General features: G+C 41.8%; 1 protein-coding gene across 1 annotated transcript in view; it reads left to right on the plus strand.

Moving 5' to 3' along the window:
- The window catches only part of SMYD3 (SET and MYND domain containing 3), a 1,057,397-nt gene that overhangs the window by 812,342 nt on the left and 232,589 nt on the right, over positions 1 to 12,466 (plus strand). The window contains exon 7 of the mRNA XM_036758267.1: positions 2,032 to 2,134. Coding sequence (XP_036614162.1) covers positions 2,032 to 2,134 — 103 coding nt within the window. The remainder of the gene's footprint in view (positions 1 to 2,031; positions 2,135 to 12,466) is intronic.

Here is a 12,466-nt window from a genome sequence, read left to right on the forward strand (position 1 = left end):
AAGTGGCAAACCACTCCAGTATCCTGGCTAAGAAAACCCCCAATGGGGTCACAAAGAGTCGGGCACCACCGAAGAGACTGAACAACCAAAGTAAATGTTAGCTCTGTTTGTGTCTTTTCCTCCAGTAGAATGCAAGCTTCTTGAGGTCAGAGAATTTCATTTTTGTCTTTTTATCCTCAGTCCCTAACACTTAATCAGTGACTAACAAATAAATGCACATCGGGTTCCACAACATTGTCTTTAGTAGTGCAAATATTAATTAGCTCCATTTTGTAAATGAGCAATTGAGGCCTAGAGAGATGGAATAATTTGCTTATACTCACACAGTGAGTGGAAGAATAGGCCTAGAATCCGGGTCTCCTAGTTCCCACTTCACAGTAGAATCGGTAGAGCCTGCTGCTGCTTATCTTTATTTGTATTCTATACAGTTTTACAAAAGAAAGAAAAGTTGTAAGTGACCTCGGAGGCCATTCTGTACATCTGACTTGTCACATATCTCTCTATCACATATTGGAAAGACGGCCATCTAGTTTGCAGGACTTCTTAAACTCTTTCCACACGCAGCCTCTTTTCGCATTTCGGCAGCATTCCTTGCCGTTACAAGGTGTGACGGTGCACATGCTTTGTGTTCAGAACCAAGGCTGTGGTGAAGCTGCTTGATGCAACATGGGCAAGTGCATCCAGAAACACCTCGGATTCATTAAAAATTTGATTTTTAATTAATTTTTGGTCGTTGCACGTTCAGAAACCTTTTATTGTTGCCAATTTTTTTTGCAACCTCCTATAGGTTAAGACCCACAGTTGAAGAAGCACCGGGCCTATGCTTGAAGTAAGAGGGAACCTACTGTCCGTGAGAACAGGATAGCTCATTAAATAACTGAAGACGTCGTCTTACTAGATGCTAGAAAGTGGCTGTTGGTGTTCTAAGAGCAGCCCAAAAACATTTTTATTCGCAAACAAGCCTAATTAGCTTCTTTCATTTAGAATATTTTATTTCACAGGAAGTAAATTGGTTACCTGTCTCCTAAGCCCATAATCAAAACTCCTAAGCAGTTAATCATTGGAGCGATCCTCTCCCCATCCCCAATTTGAAGTCTTTCTTGCCCAACATAATCATTTCAACTCACATGTCTATTTCAGTTTGATGACCAGTGAGAAATATCTAGGCAGAGATGGCTCTGTAATTTGTTTCCTTCATGACAGAAACAGAATCTTAGAGTGGGAAGAAACCTCAGAGGTCATCCAGTTCATTGGGTACCTGGACAGTAAACTCCTCCCTCCACAACACCCCTGACGAATGGTTGTCAGCCTTTTACTTGAAGACTTCCATTCTCGACTTCCTCTGCAGCCCATTCTTTTGGCCCAGTTTTAAATTAATTTAGGTTCATTCTCATACTTTAATATTTGAGTATTTTGGTTTATTTCTCAATTTCCATGTGAAAAAATACATATGAGGTGTATCTATTTAAATTTGTCTGGGTCACATGACCTCCTTGAGGCACAATTTCCTTATCTTGAACTTGATAACAAGCCTCTAATCTTTTGCAGTTTTCAAAAAAGAGGGGTCCTCTGGTGTTGTAGAATGCATTGGGATAGGAATTAGGAAGTCTAAGTTTTGGCCCCATGTCTCCCACCTTTTGTTGTTTTGTTGATTGGTCGTGTCTGGGTCTTTGTGAGCCCATTTGGGGTTTTCTTGGCCAAGATACTGAAGTTGTTTGCCATTTCCTCTCCAGCTCATTTTACAGGTGAGGAGACTGAGGCAAATAGGGTTAAGTGACTTGTCCAGGGTCACATAGCTGGTAAGTGTCTGGTACCAGTTTTTGAACTTAGGTCTTCCTCGCTTCAAGCCTGGACTTCAATCCATTATGCCACCTAGCTGCCTTCATATCTCCCACTACTAACTGTACTACATTAAGCAAGCTGTTTCATTATCTGTAAAATTAGAACCTTAGACTAGATTATATGTAAGATCACTATTAGCCCCAACATTCTATGATTATATTTTTTAAAAACTATTTTCCCCCCATCTAGCATGTCTTTGCTGAATCACAGTTGTGAACCAAACTGTGTGATTGTGTTCGAGGGACCCAGCCTCTTCCTTCGAGCAGTCCGAAATATCCAGCTGGGAGAAGAGGTAATGAATGTACTCATATTCTGCCACTCCACCCCACCCCCCACTGCTTATGTTCATCAAAGATGCCTTCCTCTCTGCTTCTACCCACTAATTTATCAAAGGGTGTGCCATTGTCCAGTTATCGAGGAAAAGACGAATCATAGATACCATACAAGTGAGGTCTTTGAGGGCAGGGACTGTCAATTTTGTCCCCTAGTACAGTGCCTGGAACAATGTTGATTGACTACTCACTGCACACTTCTCCCCTTCCTCAATTCCTTCCCTCCTCCCCCCATCATTGGTTCTACATCACCATCTAAAAACCTCTTATTCTCAATTCTTCCTCTGGAGGCAAATTCTGTCTGTATCTTTGCTCTTTGCACTGCTGAAAAACTTGGGATATACATATATACATAAAATATTATATATATAATGTATATATATATATATATATATATGAAAAGCAGTTTTGCAAAATCACCCCCTTTGTATCCATTTTTTATGTATCTTGTATTTACTTTTATACGTATCATTTACCCCCATCCCCAATAGAATATAAACTCCTTCAAGGCATGAATTGTTTTGTCTTTGTATCTCCAGTGTCAGGCACACAGTAGGTACTTAATAAATGCTTATTGAATGAGTGGATGGATCCCAGCAATAAAATGAGTAATAATATGTTTGAATAGTCAGCACAGCATTGAGGGCAGCAAACCTTTCTGCAGTGAAAACACTAAAATGCTCAGAGAGGACCCCCAGCATCCCCTCCCCAAGACATTGATCCCCTTTTTAAATAAAGGCAAACATTTCTCCTGCAAAGATTTCTTTTTTGGGGGGGGGCAGGGTAATTGGGGTTAAGTGACTTGCCCAAGGTCACACAGCTAGTACATGTGTCAGGTGTCTGAGGCCGGATTTGAGCTCAGGTCCTCCTGACTCCAGGGCCGGTGCTCTACTTATTACACCTAGCTGCCCCGAGATTGGAATATTCTGACCAGAAGATCATCCTTACCCCCAGTTTTCTGATGTCCAAGAAAGATAACTACCTTTGCTCCTTTGGTTACCAGGAGAACTACTCACGGAGAGAGACTTTCTGGAGGCTAGTGTTCCCTTTGCTGCTTTCAGGGCCCAGTTTGTTTCTTGTGGGGGTGGGGGCTTTCCCAGAGCCTGGTATTCTCCCTCTTTTCCGTTTATTTCAGTGAATTATTTATTGCACGAAACCCAAATGCCACAAGCTTTTGTTTATTTATACAGCACACAGGCAATAAAACTCAAACCCTCAGATACCATATTTTGTGTAAGCAAGGGATTTGGCTACAATATTTCTGACCCCAAGCTAGTTTCCTTTAGAGCAAGTGATTTTTTTTTTCTTTGCGAAAACATATGCTGAGATTCTTATGTTTAGAACAAGTGTACTAATTAAGCTTCGACCATGATCTCCCCAAAGAAGACTAAAGATGATTTTCTTGTATATAATTTGAGGACACTTAACAGGAAGAACCGCCTCTGCAGCCATTCTCAGGCACATGAGGGCTTTGGTCAAAGGTTTGGGTTGGGTTTCTTTTCTTTTTTTCCCCTTAAGCAAAATGAGAACCAGATTAAACCAAGTCAGCCACTCCCTCCTGCCCCATGCTGATGAAGGAACAAGGATAACTAATGGAAATAACTGGAGCATTCAAGCACAAATAAAAAGCAAGTTTTCTTACTTCCTTATACTCGAACTGGCCCTCTCCCTCCCCTCCCCCAACCATGCCTAGTCTTGGATTCCTCTTCCCATTTGCTTTTCATTCATCTTAAAAGAACTTATTATATCCTTGTGGGACATTTTCCAGACAGAGTTCCCCACAAAAATAAAATGTGTCCCTGAATTTAAAAATATGAAGAACTACAGAATTGTACCGTTAGGCACCAAGGGAAAGGGACTGATTTCTTCTTTTATTACTCCAATGTTGATTTAAATTTGGAGGGTTTAAGGAAGGGATTTCATTAGTGCAATGAACTCTGGATGAAGAAATTCCTCCCACCTGAAGCTGTTCTGCAGCTTGGAAACTTAGTGAGTTGTCATGGGAAAACAGATTTTAAAATCATTCGCCCAGGGTGGCCACAGTCCTGTCTGTGTAAGAGGTGGGTCTTAATCTAGGTCCTTTTCATATGAATTATTTCATTTAGAGCTCCTGGGTTCCAGGCCCACTTCTGTTAGTTACTGCTTGTGTGACGTTGATTTTCCTCATCTGCAAAATAAAGGAATTGGACAAGAGGGTGTTTGAGGTTAATCACCTACTATGTGCCAGGCACTGGGCTAAGCTCTGGAGATACAAAAGAAAGTCCCTACCTTCAAAGAGATTACCATCTAATGGGGTAGATAATATATAAACAAACATATACAAAGCAACCAAGTAGGAAATAATTAACAGAGGGGAGGCACTGGAATTAAGAGGGATCAGCCCCTTTGTGCACAATATGTGCCTGCTGCCTCTTTGGACTAAAATTTAAAAAATTCAAAAATAATTACTAATAAATTATCACTGAGAATTATGCTTTCTACCTCTGTATTGGACCCTTCACTCCTTACCAGCACCCCCAGAGAAGAATGGAAGAACACTTAATATTGGCTCAAATAATGACAGTTATTCATTGGAAGTGTCCAAGCAGAAGCATATGAATATCCCTGCATTCAGCAGGGCTGGAATAGACTCTGCGATTTCTTCCAGCTCTCAATTTCTACTCCAGCTTTCAGATTCTCTAGCTTGGATGTAGCCTGCTAAGGACAAAATGGGTTCTCAAAATACTTATGGGATCGTCACTGCCCCAGTTCATTTCAGATACTTTTTTGAGACTTGGAGATTTCCACAAAAGAAGCAAAAGGTTAAAAAAAAAAAGGGCGGGGGACTTTTTATTATAGGTGCATTGTTGAGCAAAAAGAAGAAGAGGCAGCAATTGTGCTGTTGGATCCCATCTTAATATTGGGGAAAAAAAAGCAGTGACCTGGGTTCAGATCACACCTCTGACACTTATCTCTGTGACTGTGGGTAAATCACTTGTTCTCTCAAGGTTTCTGTTTCCTCTTCTCTAAAATGAGGGCATTGGTGGGGCTCTCAGTCACTGGAAGAGTGGCGTGGGACTCTGGCAACCATTTTAGGAGCCTCTGACTTGTAAACCCAGATGTCGATGCTTTCCTGGTACCATGAACCACTGAGAAAAGGTGTATTCCGAAGATGGCAGCTGGAAAGCAGGGACTAGCATGAGCGCCACGCCCAGTCCCTCCAAAAACCTATAAAAAATGGCTCTGAACCAAATCTAGAACTGCAGGACCCACAAAACAGCAGAGGGAAGCAGGGCCGCAGCCCAGGACAGCCTGGATGGTCTCTGGGTGAGGTCTATCCCACACGGAGCTGGGAGCAGAGCGGAGCAGAGCCCAGCATGAGGGGTGCGGACCAACCAGACTAGGAGCTGGGCAGAGCCTGCCCTAGCGCCCTGAATCAGTGAGCTGCAGCAGTTACCAGACTTCTCAACCCACAAACACCAAAGACAACAGAGAAGGTTAGTGGGAAAAGCTGTGGGAGTGGAAGGACCTGGTTCAGCTACTGCCCTGGGGGCAGAGGAGGTGGGACAGCTACAGAACTACAGCTGCAGTTGCTTCCAGCCCCAGGCCCACCTGGTGGGAGGAATTAAGTGGCAGATCAGAGCAGGAGTGAAGAGCCTGCTGAAGATCTAAGTCCAGTCCAGGTTGGGGGTTCTTGGGGAAGGAGGAGTGCTGGTGTGGCAGAGCTGGCGCATCCCCCCAAACGTGGAACATAGTTCTCTTAACTCCACAAGCAGTCATACCTCACTGGAAAACTCCAAGGTCAAGTTAGTTGACTGGGATTATGGCCAGGCAGCGAAAATGCACCCAGATTCAGTCTCAGACTTTGGATTCTTTCTTTGGGGACAAAGAAGGCCAAAACATACAGACAGAAGAAGTTAACAAAGTCAAAGAACCTACAACAAAAGTTTCCAAGAAAAACACGAACTGGTCCCAGGCCATGGAAGAGCTCAAAAAGGATTTGGAAAAGCAAGTTAGAGAAGTAGAGGAAAAATTGGGAAGAGAAATGAGAAGGATGTGAGAAAACCATGAAAAACAAGTCAATGACTATATTAGGAAGGCAGAATTTATGATTTCAAAGAGAATCTCATATGTGCCTAAAAGGTCCGGAACCACAGGATATAAGGAATTCTCTAGGCAGAAGGCAGGAGAACTAAAGCATGTATTTACACTCCACAGTAACAAGCCCACAAACCAGCGTCCCCATTTTGATATTTTCATCAAAAGCTTCCAGGCTCAATAAGTCCTCCTCACAAGGGTAACCAGGAGGCCACAGAGAAGTGAGATAGTATAAGGCAAAATCGTATACATGCTTCCCCTCTATGGTAAGAAGATTACCCACTGGCCTCCAGTCCTTGCTCAGCACTCCAGTCAGCTCTGCTACCGGCAGCTCAGCTTTGGCTGTAGGCGTCTCTGGCTCCAACCGGAAAAGGAAGAGAGAAGCTTCAAGCTGTCCTCTCCCCTCTTATAGAGTTTTTGACATCATCAAGCGCCGCCTGAACGACCAAGGCCGATTGGTTCTTGACTTGGCCCCTCCCCCTAGCATAGACCAGGTTAACACACCTCCCCTCAGCCAGCCCCATGACTCATCACACAGGAAGTTCTCTGATTCCTGGCATGGTCGCTGGGATTCCTGCCCCGGAAGAGCAAGCCCCAGTGTCCAGGGAAGCTCAATGTGGTAAGCTGAGTCATTCAAAGAAAACAAAGTCCATTCTGGTTATAATGACTTGCTAAAGGAGACCCAAAAAAATACTGAAAAATATACTGAAGAAAACAACACCTTAAAAAATAGACTAACTCAAATGGTAAAAGAGCTCCAAAAAGCCAATGAGAAGAAGAATGCCTTGAAAGGCAGAATTAGCCAAATGGAAAAGGAGGTCCAAAAGACCACTGAAGAAAATACTACCTTAAAAATTAGATTGGAGCAAGTGGAAGCTAGTGACTTTATGAGAAATCAAGATGTTATAAAACAGAACCAAAGGAATGAAAAAATGGAAGATAATGTGAAATATCTCATTGGAAAAACCACTGACCTGGAAAATAGATCCAGGAGAGATAATTTAAAAATTATTGGACTACCTGAAAGCCATGATCAAAAAATGAGCCTAGATATCATCTTTCAAGAAATTATCAAGGAGAACTGCCCTGATATTCTAGAGCCACAGGGCAAAATAGAAATTGAAAGAATCTATCGATCGCCTCCTCAAATAGATCCCCAAAAGAAATCTCCAAGGAATATTGTCGCCAAATTCCAGAGCTCCCAGATCAAGGAGAAAATATTGCAAGCAGCCAGAAAGAAATGATTTGAGTATTGTGGAAACATAATCAGAATAACCTAAGATCTGGCAGCTTCTACATTAAGAGATCGAAGGGCTTGGAATACAATATTCCGGAGGTCAATGGAGCTAGGATTAAAACCAAGAATCACCTACCCAGCAAAACTGAGTATCATGCTCCAAGGCAAAATATGGATTTTCAGTAAAATAGAGGACTTTCTAAAATGAGGGCATTGCATTAGACATCCCCTAAAGTCTCTGCCAGCTCTAAATGTATGAACTGATGAACAAAAGATAAGGATAGAATCAGACAGCTGTAGGGGTCCAGGTGACAGGTGCTTACCTGCCTCAGCACCCAGGTTATACTCCTCCTTCAACTCTTCAGTATGAGATACCTAGGTTGTTTTACACAACAGACCAAGGTTGGTACAACAATGCTTAAGAGGCCTCAGTGTTTTATGGGGAAGGCTAGAGTCTTATTCATCTCTATCTGATTGGTTTCCCTACCTCTAATAGGAGGGAGAAAGATACTAATAGATACTAATTAGCAAGGTTGTGTGAGGGATGGAACTTTCTAGCAAAGAAGAGTTTCGATATTGGAGAGGTTGGAGTGGGGGTTCCGAGAAGGGGTATGAGGGATGAGGAAGTAGTATTTTCAAACCAGAAGTTTTTCAGGCAACCACAATTAGATACCCTCACCTGTGAGTAATAAGACCATGGAAAAGGTCTATGGAGGAAGCCAGATCATTTTGAAGGTAGAAATGGAGAGCTTCAAATGTCAGGCCTAGAGAAGCTAGGGAGCAGAACAGAACTCCTAATATATCCCAGATTGGAGAGCATAATTACATCTAATAACCGGAAGAAAGAAATAGTAATGGGGGTGAGCTGTGGAAGTTCCGTAGCCTTTGTAACTCTCTTCCTAAGGCCGTCTTTCATTCTGGTCTCCAGAAACACATTTGTCTTCCAAATATTACCAATTATAACACTCACCTCTCCTTATTGAGGGTTTTAATCTTCAATAACGAATTCCCTAGGTTTTCTTGTTTCAGCTTTGACATTTCTCCTTTGCTTCCACCTGGGTCCCTATAGAGATGGTACCTTTTTTTTTTTTAACAGTGGAAAAATCACAGCATACTTAGCGGGAAGATAATAGTTGCCACCTTCAGGGATGTGTTCAGCAATGACATGCCTTTTATGATCAGACAGTCTCATAAAATGTAGACTGGAGAAGTCTGGTCAGTCCAAGCTGTAGTCATAGGAATTCATGCCTAGCAAAGGCTCTTGCTGTTATAAATAATACTATTGGCCAGCAGGCTATAGACCTGAATCAGACAGTGGGAATGTGAGCCCTACATAGAAGCACTCAACAAAATGATTTCTCAAATACAAATTTGAAAGCTAAAGTCCTTGGTTTTTTTTGGGGGGGGGTGGGGTTGTTTTTTTTTTTCCTTTTAATGAGGAGGGCCCTTCTGCTCACCCAGAGTTTGTTCAGGCTCCTTAAAAAGTGATTAGACGTAAAAGAGTCCAAAAAGGAGAGGCAGCATAGTACAGTGGCTTTGGAGTCAAAGAACCTGGGTTCAGATCCCACCTTTGATGCTTACGTGACTTTGAGCATATTACTTAGCCTTCTTGGGCTTCAGTTTCCTAATCTTTAAAATGAGGGGTTTGGACTAGGGACCTCTGAGATCCTTTCCTGCTCCATACCTATGATCTTAAGAAAAGTATTCCTATTAGCTCTCACTGGGATAATTAAAAAATCACTTTTCCATTTAGGGTCTGTATATCTTGAAGTAAGTTTGAATTGTATTCAAGGGATGCAGAGTAGGTTTTATGTTAATTGCATCTCACTACCCTGTTACAGATCATGGAAAACCGGTTTCATGTGAAGCCAAATCTCTTAGCATTGGGATTTCCAAGTAACTTCCATAGTCAAGATTTAGCAGTGTGCTACAGAAGAAAGAATGCTGAATTTGGAGTCAGAAACCCTGGGTTCACATTCTAGTTCTGTCATTTAACTCTTTATCTGACTTTGGACAAAGGACATAATGTCTCTGGTCCTCACTTTTCTTATCTGTAAAATGATTGGTTTGGACTAGATCAGCAGTATTAAACTCAGATCGAAGTGATCTTTGCCAGCTGCATTAGAAAACCACAAATTAATATTATCTATGGTATACTATATGTTTTAAATTTTATTTTGCTAAATATTTCCCAATGACATTTTAATCTGGTTCTGTCCACTCTGGGGTTTTGCTGGCCAGGGGCCTGAAGTCTTACATCCCCCCCCCAGACTAGAGGCTTCTTCCAGCTCCAAATCTGCGAGCCTATGATTTTAAGCCTTTTTATTGTTGTTCAGTTGTATCATTTGTCTGACTCTCTCTGACTCCATTGGGGGTTTTCTTGACAAAGATACTAGAGTGGTTTGCCATTTCCTTCTCCAGCTCATTTTACAGATGAGGAAACTGAGGCAAAAAAGGTTAAGTGGTTAAGTGATTTGCCCAGGGTCGCACAGCTATTTAGTGTCTGAGGCTGGATTTGAACCTAAGAAGATTAGTCTTCCTGGCTTGATGCCTGGCACTCTATCCACTGTGCCACCCAACTGCCCCCACTACCTAGCTGCCCCATTTTTTAAAGCCTTAAAAACAAGCAAATATGGATTTTTTTTTAAATCTAGCTCCTTTATACACTAAGTAAGACTTCCAAGATAATAATAATACTCTTCTGCTGCTGGAAATAATTTACTCCATTCTCCATAGGAGCTGTAGTAAATTGACAAAGTGGTCAGCTGCATGCACGTGTTAATAATATTTTATTTTCTTTTATGCTATTAAAGCCACAGCTGATCGATGGCTGTGCTCCATGAATATGTACCAGCTAAATGAGCCTTGCACTCAATGAACAGATTCCGAATTAAATCAGCAGGCGAATGAGTCTTTAATAAAGGTTTTTATGTGTTGCTGATTAAATGATTAACATAAACTTGGTTGTGTTTTTCAGCATTAAAATTAAATATGACTTTATAGCATTCAGCCAAAGAGCCGAATGCTGGGTATTTCCCTTTAGTTGCCAGAGAGAAGCCACAATTCTAAGTGATTGAGAAGTGGCCCAGTCTGTCCGGGCAGTTTTGGGAGCCAGTTCAGCTAGGCTAGTTTCCATTGTAACCACCTATTCATTAGCCCCTCTATAGCCCAAACACCAGCCCAGCTCCAAATGAGAAAATCTTTGCATTTGGACCTTAATGTTGTCGCTGATGAGATACCGCAGAGAATGGGCACATTTTTCAAAATGGGAGCACGTTGATTGGCAACTATAGGTATTTACGGGGAAACCAGCCAAGACCTTTCCCAATCCATTTAATGTTCTGTGGTTGGAAGAAAACACTTCATCTCTTGCTCCCTGCTGACTTCTTTGTAAGAGCACCGATGGATTTTTTTTTTTGTTTTTGTTACTGTTATCAAGATAGCAGTTACTTATGAGTTGTTTTACCAGCATGGGCAAAGATGGCATCGGTGGAGTACCTCCAGGCACCTCATAGGTGCTGTTGGCTTGACTGATTCTCTGTGACAGTGGAATTGGATTGATAACTGGGAAATGTGCCTAAAGGCCAGAGCCCCACTGACCAGAGTGTAGTGTATGCCTCCAGTCAGTATACAATTTTAGACAGGTGGGTATCCATTGGATTTTAAAGAGCCCAGGGGGAAAAAGGCAACTTTCCCATGTTTAACCATCTTTGTCAAGAAATTATTCCTTCCATGTTACCTAGAGCCATGATTTTTATTCAGGGTTTAAGATGGAGTGAAGTGAAGCAGGTCTCCATTTAGTAAGGTAATGGGTTTATGTAAAAGGACTGTGCCACTGGATAAACCTTCCCACTGCTTTATTTTTCTAATTAAAGTGCAATTGAGTTCAACAGGAATTTATTAAGCACCTGCTTACGTGAAAGGTGCTGTGGTAGGCACTGGGAACGCAAGAGTCCTAAAATGACGCACAAACCATCTTGCTTCCTATTCCTTCCCTCATTCAGGGCAGCTAGCTGATGGTTCAGTGTATAGAGTGCTAGACCCAGAGTCAGAGACACCTGATTTCAAAACCAGGCTCAGACATTTACTAACTGTGTGATCTTGGGCAAGTCACCTAATACTTTGCCTCAGTTTCCTCAACTGTAAAATTGGAATAATTATGGGGTTGCTGTGAGGAGCAAAGGAGATAATATAGGCAAAAGTGCTTAGCACAATGTCTGGCTTATTGTAGGTGATATATAAATGCTTATTCCCACCACTCCCACTTCATTCCACTTGCTGCTTTCCAGTCCCACAAGCATTTATTAAGCATTTGCTATATGCAAGGCATCATGCTAGGTCTTAGGGATACAAAGACAAAGCAATAAGTGATGCTACCCTTGGGAGAGAGCAGTAAGAACTAGGGGCCTGAAGTCAGGCTTCCTGGAGTTGGGGGTTTTTGTGTGTGTCATGGACCCGTTTAACAATCTGGTGAAATCAATGGATCCTTTTTCACAATAATGTTTTTCAGTCATTGAAGGGAATGTTTAATTTCAGATGCAAGTTGGTGGAAATAAATATATAACTTTCCCATCTAAATTCACATGCCCCCTGAAATTTATCAACAGACCTGTTGAGGCTCTGTGGACCCCAGGTTAAGAACCCCTGCCATACGAGGTGGCACATGAACTAAGCCTTGAAGGAAGCCAAGGATTTTAATAGGTAGACGTGAGCATCAGTTACTTAATCAATAAACATTTATTAAGCACCTTCTATGTATCAGACACTGTGCTAAGTGCTGGGGATACAAAAAAAAGGCACAAGATGGTTGCTGCCCTCAAGGAGCTTATAATCTAATGGAGAGACAACATAAAAACAAATATATACAAAACAATCTATAGACAGGATAAATAGGAGATAAAGAAAGAGAAGGAATTAAGAGGGGTTAGGAAATGCTTCCTGTAGAAGGTGGAATTTTAATTGGTACTTAAAGGAAGCC

This window comes from Trichosurus vulpecula, chromosome 4 (assembly GCF_011100635.1).
Source record: "Trichosurus vulpecula isolate mTriVul1 chromosome 4, mTriVul1.pri, whole genome shotgun sequence".
Taxonomy (NCBI): domain Eukaryota; kingdom Metazoa; phylum Chordata; class Mammalia; order Diprotodontia; family Phalangeridae; genus Trichosurus; species Trichosurus vulpecula.